This window comes from Hemitrygon akajei, chromosome 16 (genome assembly GCF_048418815.1).
Source record: "Hemitrygon akajei chromosome 16, sHemAka1.3, whole genome shotgun sequence".
NCBI lineage: Eukaryota > Metazoa > Chordata > Chondrichthyes > Myliobatiformes > Dasyatidae > Hemitrygon > Hemitrygon akajei.
In genome coordinates, this window is record NC_133139.1 from 71997324 (window position 1) to 72010629 (window position 13306).

The 13306-nt window shown below is 43.0% G+C and overlaps 1 protein-coding gene across 2 annotated transcripts in view; it reads right to left on the reverse strand.

Annotated features, from left to right (window-relative positions):
• Positions 1-13306, reverse strand: part of pkn1a (protein kinase N1a) — a 155700-nt gene that overhangs the window by 88130 nt on the left and 54264 nt on the right. For both annotated transcript variants that reach the window (XM_073069151.1, XM_073069152.1), the window contains exons 4-5: positions 10388-10517; positions 8222-8367 (exon numbers count right to left, since the gene is read on the reverse strand). In XM_073069151.1, coding sequence (XP_072925252.1) covers positions 8222-8367; positions 10388-10517 — 276 coding nt within the window. The remainder of the gene's footprint in view (positions 1-8221; positions 8368-10387; positions 10518-13306) is intronic.

The window sequence follows — 13306 nt, forward strand, 5'->3', positions numbered from 1 at the left end:
TTTTTCAAGCTAACTAAAAGACTTATTCAAACGAGGTTTGTGAGATTGAATCTGGTGGGTGGACAAATTTAGCCATGGATAACTAAGTCCTACAAAAATTCTAGTAAAATAACAAAAATATCTTTAATGTCTTTGCCAGTTTTTTGAAGTACAGGTACTGCTTCATTTGCTCACATTACCCCATCTTTTGAAATGTTTTTCCTTTACTCATTTACTGTTACAAGCTCTTATAGATAGAAGAGATATATTTTTCACCAGCTGAATCCACTTGTCAGTTCTTTAAATGCATGGTTCATCTTCTTCAAGTTCAAATTTAATTGTCATTCCACCTTATACAAATAACCATGAATACAGCCAAATGAAACAGTGCTACTCCAGAGCCAAGGAGCAAAACACACTCCCAACAGTCATACACAGCATAATGCACATATAGCACATAAAATAGCAGTAAAATATAGTCACACAAAAAAATATGGTCTAAGTCTCTGAGTCCATGAATGTTACAGCAGTCTCCAATCAAAAACAGAAAAGAACATGTCTTCTGCTGAGCAAACACTAGGAGGCAGCACTGCTTCCAGCATGGATGCCGCACCACAGCACCTCCAGCATTCAGTCTGATTTGTTGCATTCCTTTATAATTCCAGACCCTAACATTTCCCAATAATCTGTCAAATTAGCTCCCATCAAATGTACACAAATTGTTTCTTGAAAGTTTGTTTGGAATGTTCCACAAGTGTCCACAAGAACTGTAGCGCCAATTCAATTTTTGTTTTTCTTGGTATGTACAGTTAATGAAGATGCCTTAATCTATCACTGCTTAAAACCAGCAGCAACAATGCTGATTGTGGCTGTAATTCTCGCCGGACTCCTCATAGGAAATGTGGCTGCCAGTCAGGGATACAGGTGCATTTAAGAAAACTGGACTTTCGACTCCCAGTACCGACCATCTTACCAACAAACGTACAGTATCCCGAGATCTCAGAGCTAGCATGCTGTATCAGAGGGATATTAGAACAGCTTGTGTCTTGTGTTTTACAGCATCCTGGTTAACTCCTTCTGTATCAGGCACAGCAATTCACTATGCACCATCAAGATAGGACTGTCCTGTCTCTCAAAAGCAGAGATGGAGGTGTATGCCTCAAGATCAACTTCTCCTGGTGCACAAATGTATCTGTGTTGTCCCAATTCTGCTCACCAGACTTGGAATATCTCGCATTTTACGTGTTGTCATAGATTTCTCCTATCCTTTTGGTAGTGGTGTACATTCCACCTTGGGCCAATGGCAAACAGGCTCTAGATGATCTGAATAATGGGATCAGCATGCATGAAACAGAACACCCTAATGCCTTCATCATCATTTGGGGGGATTTTAACCAGGTCAGTTTGAAGAAGTCATTAAATAATTAGCTTCAACAGATCACTTGTAGTATCAGAGGAAACAACACACTGATCCACTGTTAACACCACCATCAAGAATGCCTACCGTGCTACTCCACACCTACACCTTGGTAAGTCTGATCACCTGGCTGTACTTCTACTCTCCGAATATAGACAAAGACTGAAGACTGCAGCACCATAGTGAGGATCAAAAAGGTATGTATAAGGGAGGCACAGGGGTGCTTACGGGACTGCTTTGAATCTGTGGACTGGACTATATTCAGAGATTCATCTTCGAATCTGGATGAGTCTGCTGCAGTTGTTACCGACTTCATTAAAACCTATGTGGATTGAGTGCGTGCCTATGAAAACTTGATGCATGTTCCCAAGACAGAAGCTGCGAATGAACCAGGAGGTTCATAATCTGTTGAGGGCTAATCTGCGGCATTTAAGTCTGACGACCCAGATCTGCACAAGAAAACCAGGGACGACTTGCGACAAAATACTTTCGAGCAAGGTTGGACGCACATCAACTCTGACAGAGCTTGCAGTACATTACTTCCTACAAGGTGAAACTGAATAACATAAAAGGCAGTGACGTTTCACTACCAGATGAGCTCAATGCCTTCTATGCCCGTTTTGAAAGACAGAATAAAACAACAGCTACGAGGATCCCTGTTGCATCCGGTAACCCTGTGATCTCAGCCTTGGGGCCGATGTCAGGCTGTCTTTAAGGAGTATGAACCCTCGCAAGGCAGCAGACCTCGATGGAGTACCTGGTAAGGCTCTGAAAACTTCTGCCAACCAGGAGGCAGGAGTATTCAAGAACCTTTTCAACCTCTCACTGCTACAGTTGGAAATTCTCACCTGCTTCAAAAAGGCAACATTACACCAGTGCCTAAGAAGAGTAGTGCAAGCTGACTATTGCCTAGTAGCACTCATATCGACAGTGATGAAATGCTTTGAGAGGTTGGTCATGACCAGACTGAATTCCTGCCTCAGCAAGGACCTGAACCCACTGCAATTTGCCTATCGCCACAATAAGTCTACAGCAGAAGCAGTCTTGACGGCTCTTCACACGGCCTTAGATTCCTGGACAATACAAACAGCTACGTCAGGATGCTGTTCGTTGACTATAGCTCAGCATTTAACATCATCATTCCCAGAGTCCTGATCAATAACCTACAGAACTCGGGCCTCTGTACAATTGGATCCTCAATTTCCTAACCAGAAAACTACAATCTGTACAAATTGGTGATAAAATCTCCTCCTCGCTGACGATCAACACTGGCACACCTCAGGGGTGTGTGCTTAGCCCACTACTCTACTCTCTCTGTACCCACAACTGTGTGGCTAGGCATAGCTCAAATACCTTCTATAAATTTGCTGATGATACTACCACTGTTAGTAGAATCTCAGATGAAGGTGAGAGGGCACACAGGAGCAAGATTTACCAGCTAGTTGAGTGGTGTCACAGCAACAACTTGCACTCAATGTCAATAAGACATAAGAGCTGATTGTGGACCTCAGGAATGGCAAGATGAAGAAGCACAAACCAGTCCTCACAGGGATCAGGAGTGAGAGGAGAGTTTGAGCAGTTTCAAGTTCCTGGGTCTCAAGATCTCCGAGAATCTAACCTGGTCCCAACATATTGGTGCACCTATAAAGAAGGTAAGACAGCAACTATATTTCATTAGGAGTTTGAAGAGATTTGGTTTGTCAACTAAAATACTCAAAAACTTCTACAGATGTACTGAGAAGAACATTCAGACAAGCTGCATGACTGTTTATTATGGGGGAGGGGGTGTACTGTACAAGATCAGAAGCTACAGAAAGCTTTAGTTAACAAAGTTAACAAATTTCACGACACATGCTGGTGATAATGAACCTGATTCTGAATTCACAGAATCTCTTTTCTTCTTTTACAAATACTGGTAAACATAGCTGTTTACTATCTGCCATTTCATTATTTTCATTCATAAAATCAGAAGCATCAATTTTAAGAGAACAAAATGTAAACAAATGGTATCCAGGATCAAAGGAAGACAGCACAGTAAAAAGCCCTTTGGCCCAGCACATCCATGCCAACCACTTACATATCAACACTAATCCCATTTGCCCATATTTGGTTTATAGCCATCTACACCTTCCTGATTCAAGTGCCTGTCTAAATGCTATTTAAACCATTTCATTCCAACGCGTGAGGTTTAACATGTAAGGCATACAAACTCGGATTGTACATTGCCTCTGGGGCTGGAATGTTATAGTCGTAACAGAAACAAGGCTGAAAAAAAGCAGGGCTGGCAGCTCTAAACTTCAGGATAGTGGTGTTGACAGAGGAACAGATACGTGAAGAGCAGGTATTGCCTTTTTAACAAGGGAGGATTTTGCAGTAGAGATGACATTCTTTGGGATCGTCCAGTGAGGCCATTTGTGTAGAAACATATGAAGGGGTGTTATAGACACATCCACCCCAATAGTCAGCAGTAACTTGAGGAGCAGGAGTGTAGAGAAATTGCTCAGAGTTTCAATAATAATAGGGGTTTATTATTGGGAGATTTTAATTTTCCTGGTATAGACTGGAATACTCAAAGAGTGTTAGGAGCCTGGATGTGGTGGAATTTGTGAAGTGCGTCCAGGAATGCTTCCCAAGCATAGAGAACCCAAACTAAGAGCGTGCAATACTGGATCCCTTCTACATACAGAGAGCCCTACTGAGGAGGGTGTAATATTGGACTTCCTCTATATATTTTTTTTTCTCACCCCTTATGGGTGGTGTGAATGCGTACATTTCCCTCAATCTCAGGTCCTCCACCTGAGGCCTGGGAGCTTGAGGGTTCGGCACAGGTTCCTAGTAGTGCACTCTTCTGGACCAAAATCTTAGATGTTGTTCCCAGGATTTGATGGAGCCATTCTCCTAGTCCACGTGTCACAGTTCCAAGTACTCCAGTCACCACCAGGATTACTCTGGCTTTAACTTTCCACGTCCTTTTTATCTGCTCTTTCAATCCCTGGTATTTATCCAGCTTCTCTTATTCTTTCTTCCTGATGTTACTGTAATTCAGGATTGCCACATCTATATTGCTTTTTCTGTTCCTTGTCCAGTAATACTATGGTCTGGTAGCTTGGTCAGTATCTGCAAATCAGTCTGTATTTAGCTCTGTCTCTCTCCACTACCTTCTCGGGAGTTTCCCATTTGGACTTGGGAATGTCCAATCCATACTCAGCGCAGATGTTCCTGTACACAATTCCTGCAGCTTGGTTCTGCCGTTCTGTGTATGCTGCCCCTGCCTGCACTCTGCTACAATGCGCTGGATGGTTTCAGTGGATTCCTTACACAGTCGGCACCTTGGGTCCTGTCTGGTGTGATAAACCCCTGCTTCTACTGTTCTTGTGTGGCCACAAGCAGCACCTCTGTGCTGTCCCTCAGCCCAGCCATTGGTAGGACTTTCTTATGTCAGTCACCTCTGATATCTGGCGAAGGTACATACCATGCAGTGGCTTGTCCTGCCACGGTCTCTGGTCCTCTGGCTGTGCTTCACCCACTTCCATTTTCATGTCCCCTGCCTGCTGTCTGAGGTATTCTCGTAGGAGGTTGTCCTTAGGAGCCATCTTCCTGACATACTCATGGATGTTTCACATTTCTCCAGGACTGTGACCTTGACACCTCCAAGTCCCCACCCTCCTTTATTCCGGTGGGTGTACAGTTGCTCGACATTGGACTTTGGGTGGAATCCTCAATGTATTGTTCATAGTTTTTGGTCTTGATGTCAGTAGTTTCCAATTTCTTCTTTGGCCACCACACTATTGTGGCCGAGCATGATCTTGTTCTGATCCTGTTCTTCCCATTCAGCTGGCTTTTCAGATATGTCACACTCTTTGGAGGTTCTTGGATGTTGCAGCCTTCCTTGTGTCCTCATCGTGGCTTCCAATGCACCCGCTTGATCCCCAGGTATTTGTAGCTGTCCTGTGCAGCTGGTACGTGGCTTTCAGGTAATTTGACTCCAACAGTCTTAATGGGTTTGCCTCTTTTCACTACTATCCGGCTACATTTTTCCAGTCCAAGCGACATTCCAATGTCTCTGCAGTACATCCTTCTCAGGTAGGTTAGTGAGTCAACATCCATTTCATTTCTGGCATACATCTTGATATCATCCAAGCACAGAAGGGGGCTGATGGTCACTCCACTTTGAACCTGGACCCATACCCATTCTTTGAGAAGATCTGGCTGAAGGGGTTCAAGCCTAAGCAGAACAATAGTGGGAGCAGTGCATTACACTGGTATATTCCACATCTAATGGACACGTTACTGGATTTGAGTTAACTTCTAGCATTGTCCTCCAGCAGCCCATTGACTTCTTGATGAAGGTCCTTAGTGTCTTGTTGACGGTGTACCAAGACAGGCATTCCAGGATCTGTGTGGGACACTGAGTCGTATGCTTCCTGGTAGTCAATCCAGGTTCTGCTTAGGTTGGTTTGCCTGTTCCTTGCGTCTCCCATGTCTGCTTTATCTACCAGTAGTTAGTGCATGAAGCCTCCAGCTTCATTACCAATCTGCCCTCTAAGCAGGGTTTAGGAGCTTACACACATTTCTTCAGCTTGGTGGCTATGATGCCTGATAGGAGCTTCCACGTTATTGACAGGCAAGTTATAAGTCGGTAGTTTGATGGTGTTCTCTTTGTGAGGCTCCTTCATTATGAGTACAGTCCTTCCCTGAGTTAGCCAGTCAGGGTGGGAGCCTGCTTCAAGCAGATGGTTCATTTGCGTTGCCAGCCGTGTAAGTAATGCTGTTAGTTGTTAGTTTCTTCCGCCAATAGGCGAGGATCACGTCAGGCCCTGGTGGTATCCAGTTCTTCGCACTTGCTATCCATTGCTGGACATCTTCTGCTGTGGTGGTGATTCGATCTTCCTCTGGGAGGTTGCAGAGGCTTGCTTGTAGGGCTATCAGCCATTGAGCCTGGTGTTATGTGGTGCTTCTTTTTCACCAGACACTCGTCCAGTATTCCTCAGTTGCTTCCCCTTCGGGGAAGAGGGCCCTACTTGGAAGAGTGCAATACTGGACTTCCTGTTATAAAACACTGGACCTTTTCTTTGGGAATGAGGCAGGGCAAGTAATTAAAGTGACAGTCCTTTAGTTCTATTGACCATAATTCTCTTAGTTATAAGATAGTGATCGAAAGGTATGACCAGAGGTTAGGGTCCTACACTGCAGCAGGATAATTTGGGGGGTATTAGGCAGGATCTAGCAGAGGTCAATTGGGAGAGCCCATTTGAAGGGAAGTAACAAATCACAAATGGTGAGATATGAAGAGACCAGGGACAACACATTCCTGAAAGGGTGACGGATAAATCTGGCGAGTTTAGAGAACTTTGGTAATGATACGCCACCAGTTTACAGATTACTAGTTTGATATTATAGCAACTGAAAACAGAAGTGGGTACATTCTCAATCAGTTCTACAGGGCATTAGTGTACCATGTCAGTGCTGCTCTCCTTATTTTAGAAAGGGTATAACACATTGGATACTGTTTGGATAAAGCTTACAGGATGAATACCAGGACTGCCTAACAAGGAAAACTTTGTCAATCAATGCCTGTATACTCAGGAGTTCCCTGGAATGAGAACTTGAATGAAATCCTTAGGGATCCTGATGTTAGATGTGGAGAGGCCTCTTGCTCATGTGGAAGAACATCCAACAAGTCACTAATTACAAATAAAGGGTCACTTAAAAGGCTATTTTAATGAGGTGAAGCATTTTTATCTTAGAGAGTCATAATTCATGAGAATCATCTCCTTCCAAAGGTGGTGGAGGCAGCTTTTGAATATCGTTACTACAGAGGTAGATACAGTCAGTACCTAATAAAGTGGCCACTGAGTGTATACTTGTGGCCCTCTGCTGGTGTAACCTTTTCACTTCAAGCTTCAACGTGTTGTGGAATCAGAGATGCTTTTCTGCACACCACCGCTGTAACATGTGGTTATTTGAGTTAGTGTCTCCTCCTGACAGCTTGAACCAGTCTGCCATGCTCCCCTGACCCCTCTCATTAACAGGGGACTCTCACCTGCTGACACTGCTGTCACTGATGCTTTTTGTTAGTCACACCATTCTCTAAACTCTGCTGATCTCCTGGGTCTTTCCACACACAGCAGTTTCTGAGATACTCAAGCCACCCTGCCTGCCACCAACAACCATTCACAGTCAAAGTCACTTAGATCACATTTCTTCCCCATTCTGATGTTCGGTCTGAACATGATTGGATATTTGCATTAACAAGTGTACAGGTATACTGAAAAAATGGCCACTGAGTGTGTTCCTGTGGGTAGAACAGAATGCAGAACTGAGGAAATAATCAAGTTGGCCACAACCTTACTAAAGTTACTCATCTAGCGGAGTTGCTGCCTGACAGCACCAGCACCCTGGTTCAATGCTGACTCTGAGTGCTGTCTCTGTAGAGCTCCGTGGAGCTTGCTTGTTCTCCCTGTAACATGTGGGTTTCCTCCTGGTGCAGAGTTTCCTCCCACATCCTACTTGTATACACATTTTTTGGTCAAATCTGGGAGGAGTTGATGAGAATACAAGGATAATAATGCCCAATAAGTTTAAGTTGATGATCAACACAGAATTGATGGGCTGAAGGGCATATTTCAGACCTACCTCTCTTTGACTCTACGTGGGGGAAGCAGGTTTAAGAGGCCAAGATACCTATATGCAGTACATCTTATGAGAAACCATTCCTAAATTGCCAAAGATCATCAACACTGCCAAGCACAGCTTCACCAAAAGTTGTACAGTAACCCATTCCACGTGGTCAGATCCGGAACACCACTGCCTCTCATTCCTTACCTCAGACAGTGCTTTCTTATCATGGACCTTCCCTGATCCCAGCAGACGGAGGACGTTTTTGGCACCTTCTGACACTGCATGTTCCACACGGAAGTGATGCCGTAATTCCTCAATCCTCAGTTCAAGGAGACTTATATCTGGCTTGGCTTTGAAATTAAATAGAAGGCCATACATTAGTGAAGGCGAACATTCTCAATATATACTTATCCTCTCTTCAGCTTGGCACAGTGGCCCAAGCTTTTGTCTTCATGGTCTGTAAATGTGTGTTTAATGATAGCCCAGAACATACAGTAATGGAGTTTGTCACTTTCGCCCTCACACTGATCTTTTGCTCAGTGCCATAGCATCAACCTCAAATCTTTTAAAACTTAAATCTCCATTTCTATAGAGTCACTCACAGGCCTTGGTGTTCCCATTCAACCATCACTAATAATAACCCATCCAAAGCTCAGGGCTTCAAAATTCAATCACAATATTAGAAGAGTAAAACTGTGGTACCAGTAGAAGGACATTTTTCCTCATGGGAAGTCTGTGAGAGGTGACATAGTGCAGGGGTCAATGCTGGGACCACGGTGTTTGCGAAAATTGAAAGGAAAATTCGTCTAAAGCTTCAGTGTCAGATGGCAAGCGGTGCAGGGTTTGGGCGGATGGAATTTGTTTGCAACAAGTGCAAGGTGATGCATTTTGGGATGACAATAAGGAGTAGAAAATGTAGGGCACTAAAGAATATTGATAAACAGAGGGTCTTGATTCAACTCCTTTGGTCCCAAAATGTGACAACACAGGTCAAACAGACCTGGTGGTGAACAAGACAAACACATAGATTGTCTTCAAAGGCAACACGAGTGAATCTGCAGATGCTGGAAATAAATTAAAAAAACACTAAATGCTGGCAGAACTCAGCAGGCCAGACAGCATCTATGGGAGGAGGTAATAACGACGTTTCGGGCCGAAACCCTTCATCAGGAGTGAAGTAACATGGGATGGTCGAGGGGGAATAAGAAGTGGGGGGAGGGATAAAGTTGAGAGCTGGGAAGTGATAGGCTGGAGGGAAATGGGCTAGGGGGAAGGTGGAGAATTATGGGAAATAAAAGAGAAAGAAAGGTAGGGCTGGGGGGAGAGATTATAGTGAGGGGGGAAAAGAGAGAGAAAGAGAACCAGACTAAAATAATAGATAGGGATGGGGGTAAGGGTGTAGTATCCACCGACATCTACTACAAACTACTTCTTCCCCCTTCCTTCCAGGCCTGAAGAAGGGTCTCAGCCCAAAACGTTGACTCTTTATTCCTCCCCATAGACGCTGCCTGACCTGCTGAATTCCTTCAGCATTTTGTGTGTGCTGCGGAGGAAAAGAGGGACAACCTTTTAGACAGCATCAAAGAATCTAGGAACCAGTCCTCTTTGACACTTGATAGGACAAACTGTACAGGTCTTCCTTGACACTGTACTAGTAAGAGTCCTGTTTGAGAACGTTTACAGGAAGGGTATGAATCCAGTTGGACATTATGGATGAGTTTTACCCCAAGGCTGGCCTCCTGACGATTAACTTTTTCAGATATTATTATCCTCCAATTCTTTATGCATGCACTTTTGCAAATACCTTCCCTTAATGTGTCTTCACTAACCAAACTATTTAATTCTAGCATTCCTGTTGTATAATATTTCCATGTCTCAGTCACACCTCCCTTCTTTAAGATTTAAGTATAGTTATTATTAAAGAAAGTATAAATTATACAACCCTGAGATTTGCTTGCTCACAGGTAGCCACAAAGCATAAACTCCATAAACTCTTCTATATGTCCTTTCATCTACTTATAAGGCTTAGTATTAAAACCTACTGGATACTACTTCCTTAATGGACAGAAGTATAAACTGTTTTTGTTGTAGATGCATGTAGTTAATGAATTTATGTGTTAATTCAATCGTAAGAATGTTATCTTTGAGCCTTAGTTTTATCAATGGGACAGTATCCAATAATCAATCTAAATTCAGACTGTATTGATGAATTTGAGGGAGAAACAAGAAATTTAGTGTCCATTGACACTAAAAATTTAACTACTTTCACATTTGGTTTGTGGGAAAAAATTCTCAACACATGCATTATCGTACAGCTTAGAAATTATAGACTTATCCATGATTATCAGTAAGATTTCTCACAAATATTACCTTGCCCATCCTCAATTTCTACTCGCAGTTCATCTGCCTGTATCGCTTTCCGAACTTGCATACGGATCACTTCAATTTTGGTCTTACTATCCTGCAGCAGCTGTTGAGCAGCAGACAGCATCTTCCGATCCTGTGGGATTAAAACAAAATCAAAATTAAACTGTTTTACTTGTCTGTATTCACAGACACAAAAGATTCTGTACACGTTGGATACCTTGAACAACACACACACAAACTGCTGGAGGAACTCAGCAGGTCAAACAGCATCTATGGAGAGAAATAAACAGCTGAAGTTTTGGGCTGGCCCGAAATGTCAATTGTTTATTCCTTTTCATAGATGCTGCTTGACCTGTTGAGTTCCTCAAGCATTTTGTGCATGTTGCTTGTTAGTGTGGTGGTTAACAGAAGGTAAAATAGGAAGGAAACTAACAGAGATGTAAAGACTATAAAATAATTAAAGCAAGAGCAAAAGGACAGGGGAAAGTGATCTTTACACAAGCAATGGAGTCACTCATGAGGCCGGGTCAGGGCTGGAAACTACTAGGTTTCGTCAGTGAGCAAAATGGGAAAAGGGGAAGAGTACTTAATGGTGTAGTTTTGTAGTTAAGGAATAATTTATAATGAAATCATATTATTTAATTGGTGAGGATACAATGAGAGTTAAGCCAGTACTGAAGACTTTAAAGATAAATTAAGAAATAGGAATTGTAAAACACTAACAGAAACAAGAGGAAGTCCTTTTTCTTACTGATATCTCTTCCACCTGCCAGATTTGGTCTCCTTATTTTATGAAGGACATAGCACATAACAAACAACCAACTTAATGAAGGATATAAATGCACCAAAATCAATTCAATGAAGGCTCATTGGACGCATACCTGGAATGGGTGGAATGCCTCGTTGGACAGTTTCTGTTTGTATTTGCAAAGAGTGAGCGTTTAATAAAACATACAAGATCAGGGTCAGGGTGAAGGGGGTATTCCCCCATGTGGGAAAACTGTCCAAGAGTAAAGTGTTGCCTAGAAAGGGACAAGGTCCTGCAGACAAATGTTGAGGAATTAAGAAATAAACGAAGGACACAAAAGTGTCGATTTCCAGAACACTTCCTGTGCCAGACACCAGTGAGTACAGAAATAAAGATAGCACAAAAACACTCAGTGCCCACTTCATTAGTTACCCCCGTACCTCATAAAATGGCCACTGAGTGTATGTTTGTGATCTTCCGCTGCTGAAATCATTTCAAGGCTCGACATGCTGTCCATTCAGAGGTGTCTTCTGCACACCACTGTTGTACCACGTGGTTATATGACACACTGTCAACTTTCTGTTAGCTTGAACCAGTCTGGCCATTCAACTCTGACCTCTGTCATTAACAAGTCATTTTCACCCCCTGAACTGCCTGCACTCATTGGATGATTTTACTGTCACAGTAGCATTACAAGTGCACAGATACACAAATATTAGAAGAGAGGTAAGAAAAAGTAAAAAACAAGTTGCCTCAAGTAGTCTAACAGGAGGAGGGGGTCATCACTTCCTCAGCTATAGGTTGACTCATTAGAGAGCCTAATGGCCAAGGGTAACAATGACCTCATACAGCGCTCTTTGGAGCAGCGCATTTGCCTTTGTCTATTACTAAAAGTGTTCCTCTGTTCAGCCAAGGTAGTATGTAGAGGGTGAGAAACATTGTCCAGAATTGCCAGGATTTTCCATAGTGCTTTTTGCTCTACCATACCCTACAGTGGTTCCAGTTTGACTCCTATAACAGAGCCAGCCTTTCTAGTCAGTTTATTGAGCCTGTTGGCATAATCCGTGTTGATGTCATTGCCCCAGCACACCACCACATAGAAGATTGTACTAGCAACAACAGACTGGTAGAACATATGAAGGAGAGACCTGCATACTCCAAAGGACCTCAGTCTCCTCAGGAAGTAGAGGCAACTCTGGCACTTCTTGTACACAGCCTCTGTGTTGGTGTTCCACTAAAGTCTGTCATCCAGGTGCAACCCCAGGTACTTGTAGGTCCTCACCTCATCAACGTCCTCACAATCAATAGTAACAGGAAGCAATGTCTTCCTAAAATCCATCATCATCATCTACTTTGTCTTACTGATGTTGAGCTGCAGATGATTCAGCTTACACCATTTTACAAAGTCCTCCACCAGGGTCCTGTATTCACTCTCCCGTTCTCCCTTTATACACCCAACTATTGTTGAGTCATCAGAGAATTTCTGCAGACGACATGACTCAGTGTTGTATCTAAAGTCCGAGGTGTACAGGGTAAACAGGAAGGGACCCAATACGGTCCCGTGTGGAGCCTCAGCGCGGCTCATAGCCATGTCTGACATGCTCAAGCTGTGGTCTGCCATTCAGGTAGCCCATTATTCAGAATACAATGGAAGTGCCAACCTGCACTGAATGGAGCTTTTCCCCCAGCTGTATGGTATTGAAGGCACTTGAAAAATCATTAAAAAAAACATGATTCTCACAATGCTGCCCTGCTTGTCCAAATGGGAGTAGGCTCTGATCAGCATCACATTTCTTCCCCATTCTGATGTTTGACACAAAAGTTTCAACAACTAATCTTCCTGACCACGTCCGCATGCTTGTACGGATTACACTGTGGCCACGATTGGCTGATTAGATACTTGCATTAACGAGGTGTACCTAATAACGTGGCCACTGGGTGTAAATGTGCAGCTGAAGAGGGTACCAAGTCTAAAATAGAATTACAGTCCACATATATAAGTACAAGAAGCCTATTAAACAAGGTTAAGAGAAACGGGCAAAATTACCTACAAGGAATTAACTTATGATTTCATTAACAGTATCCTTACGAAATGAAGGATAGAAATGGATTCCAAATTTGCTTGCAACTAAGGAATGCAGGTTAAGAAGAGATGGGAAGAAAGCATAAATTAA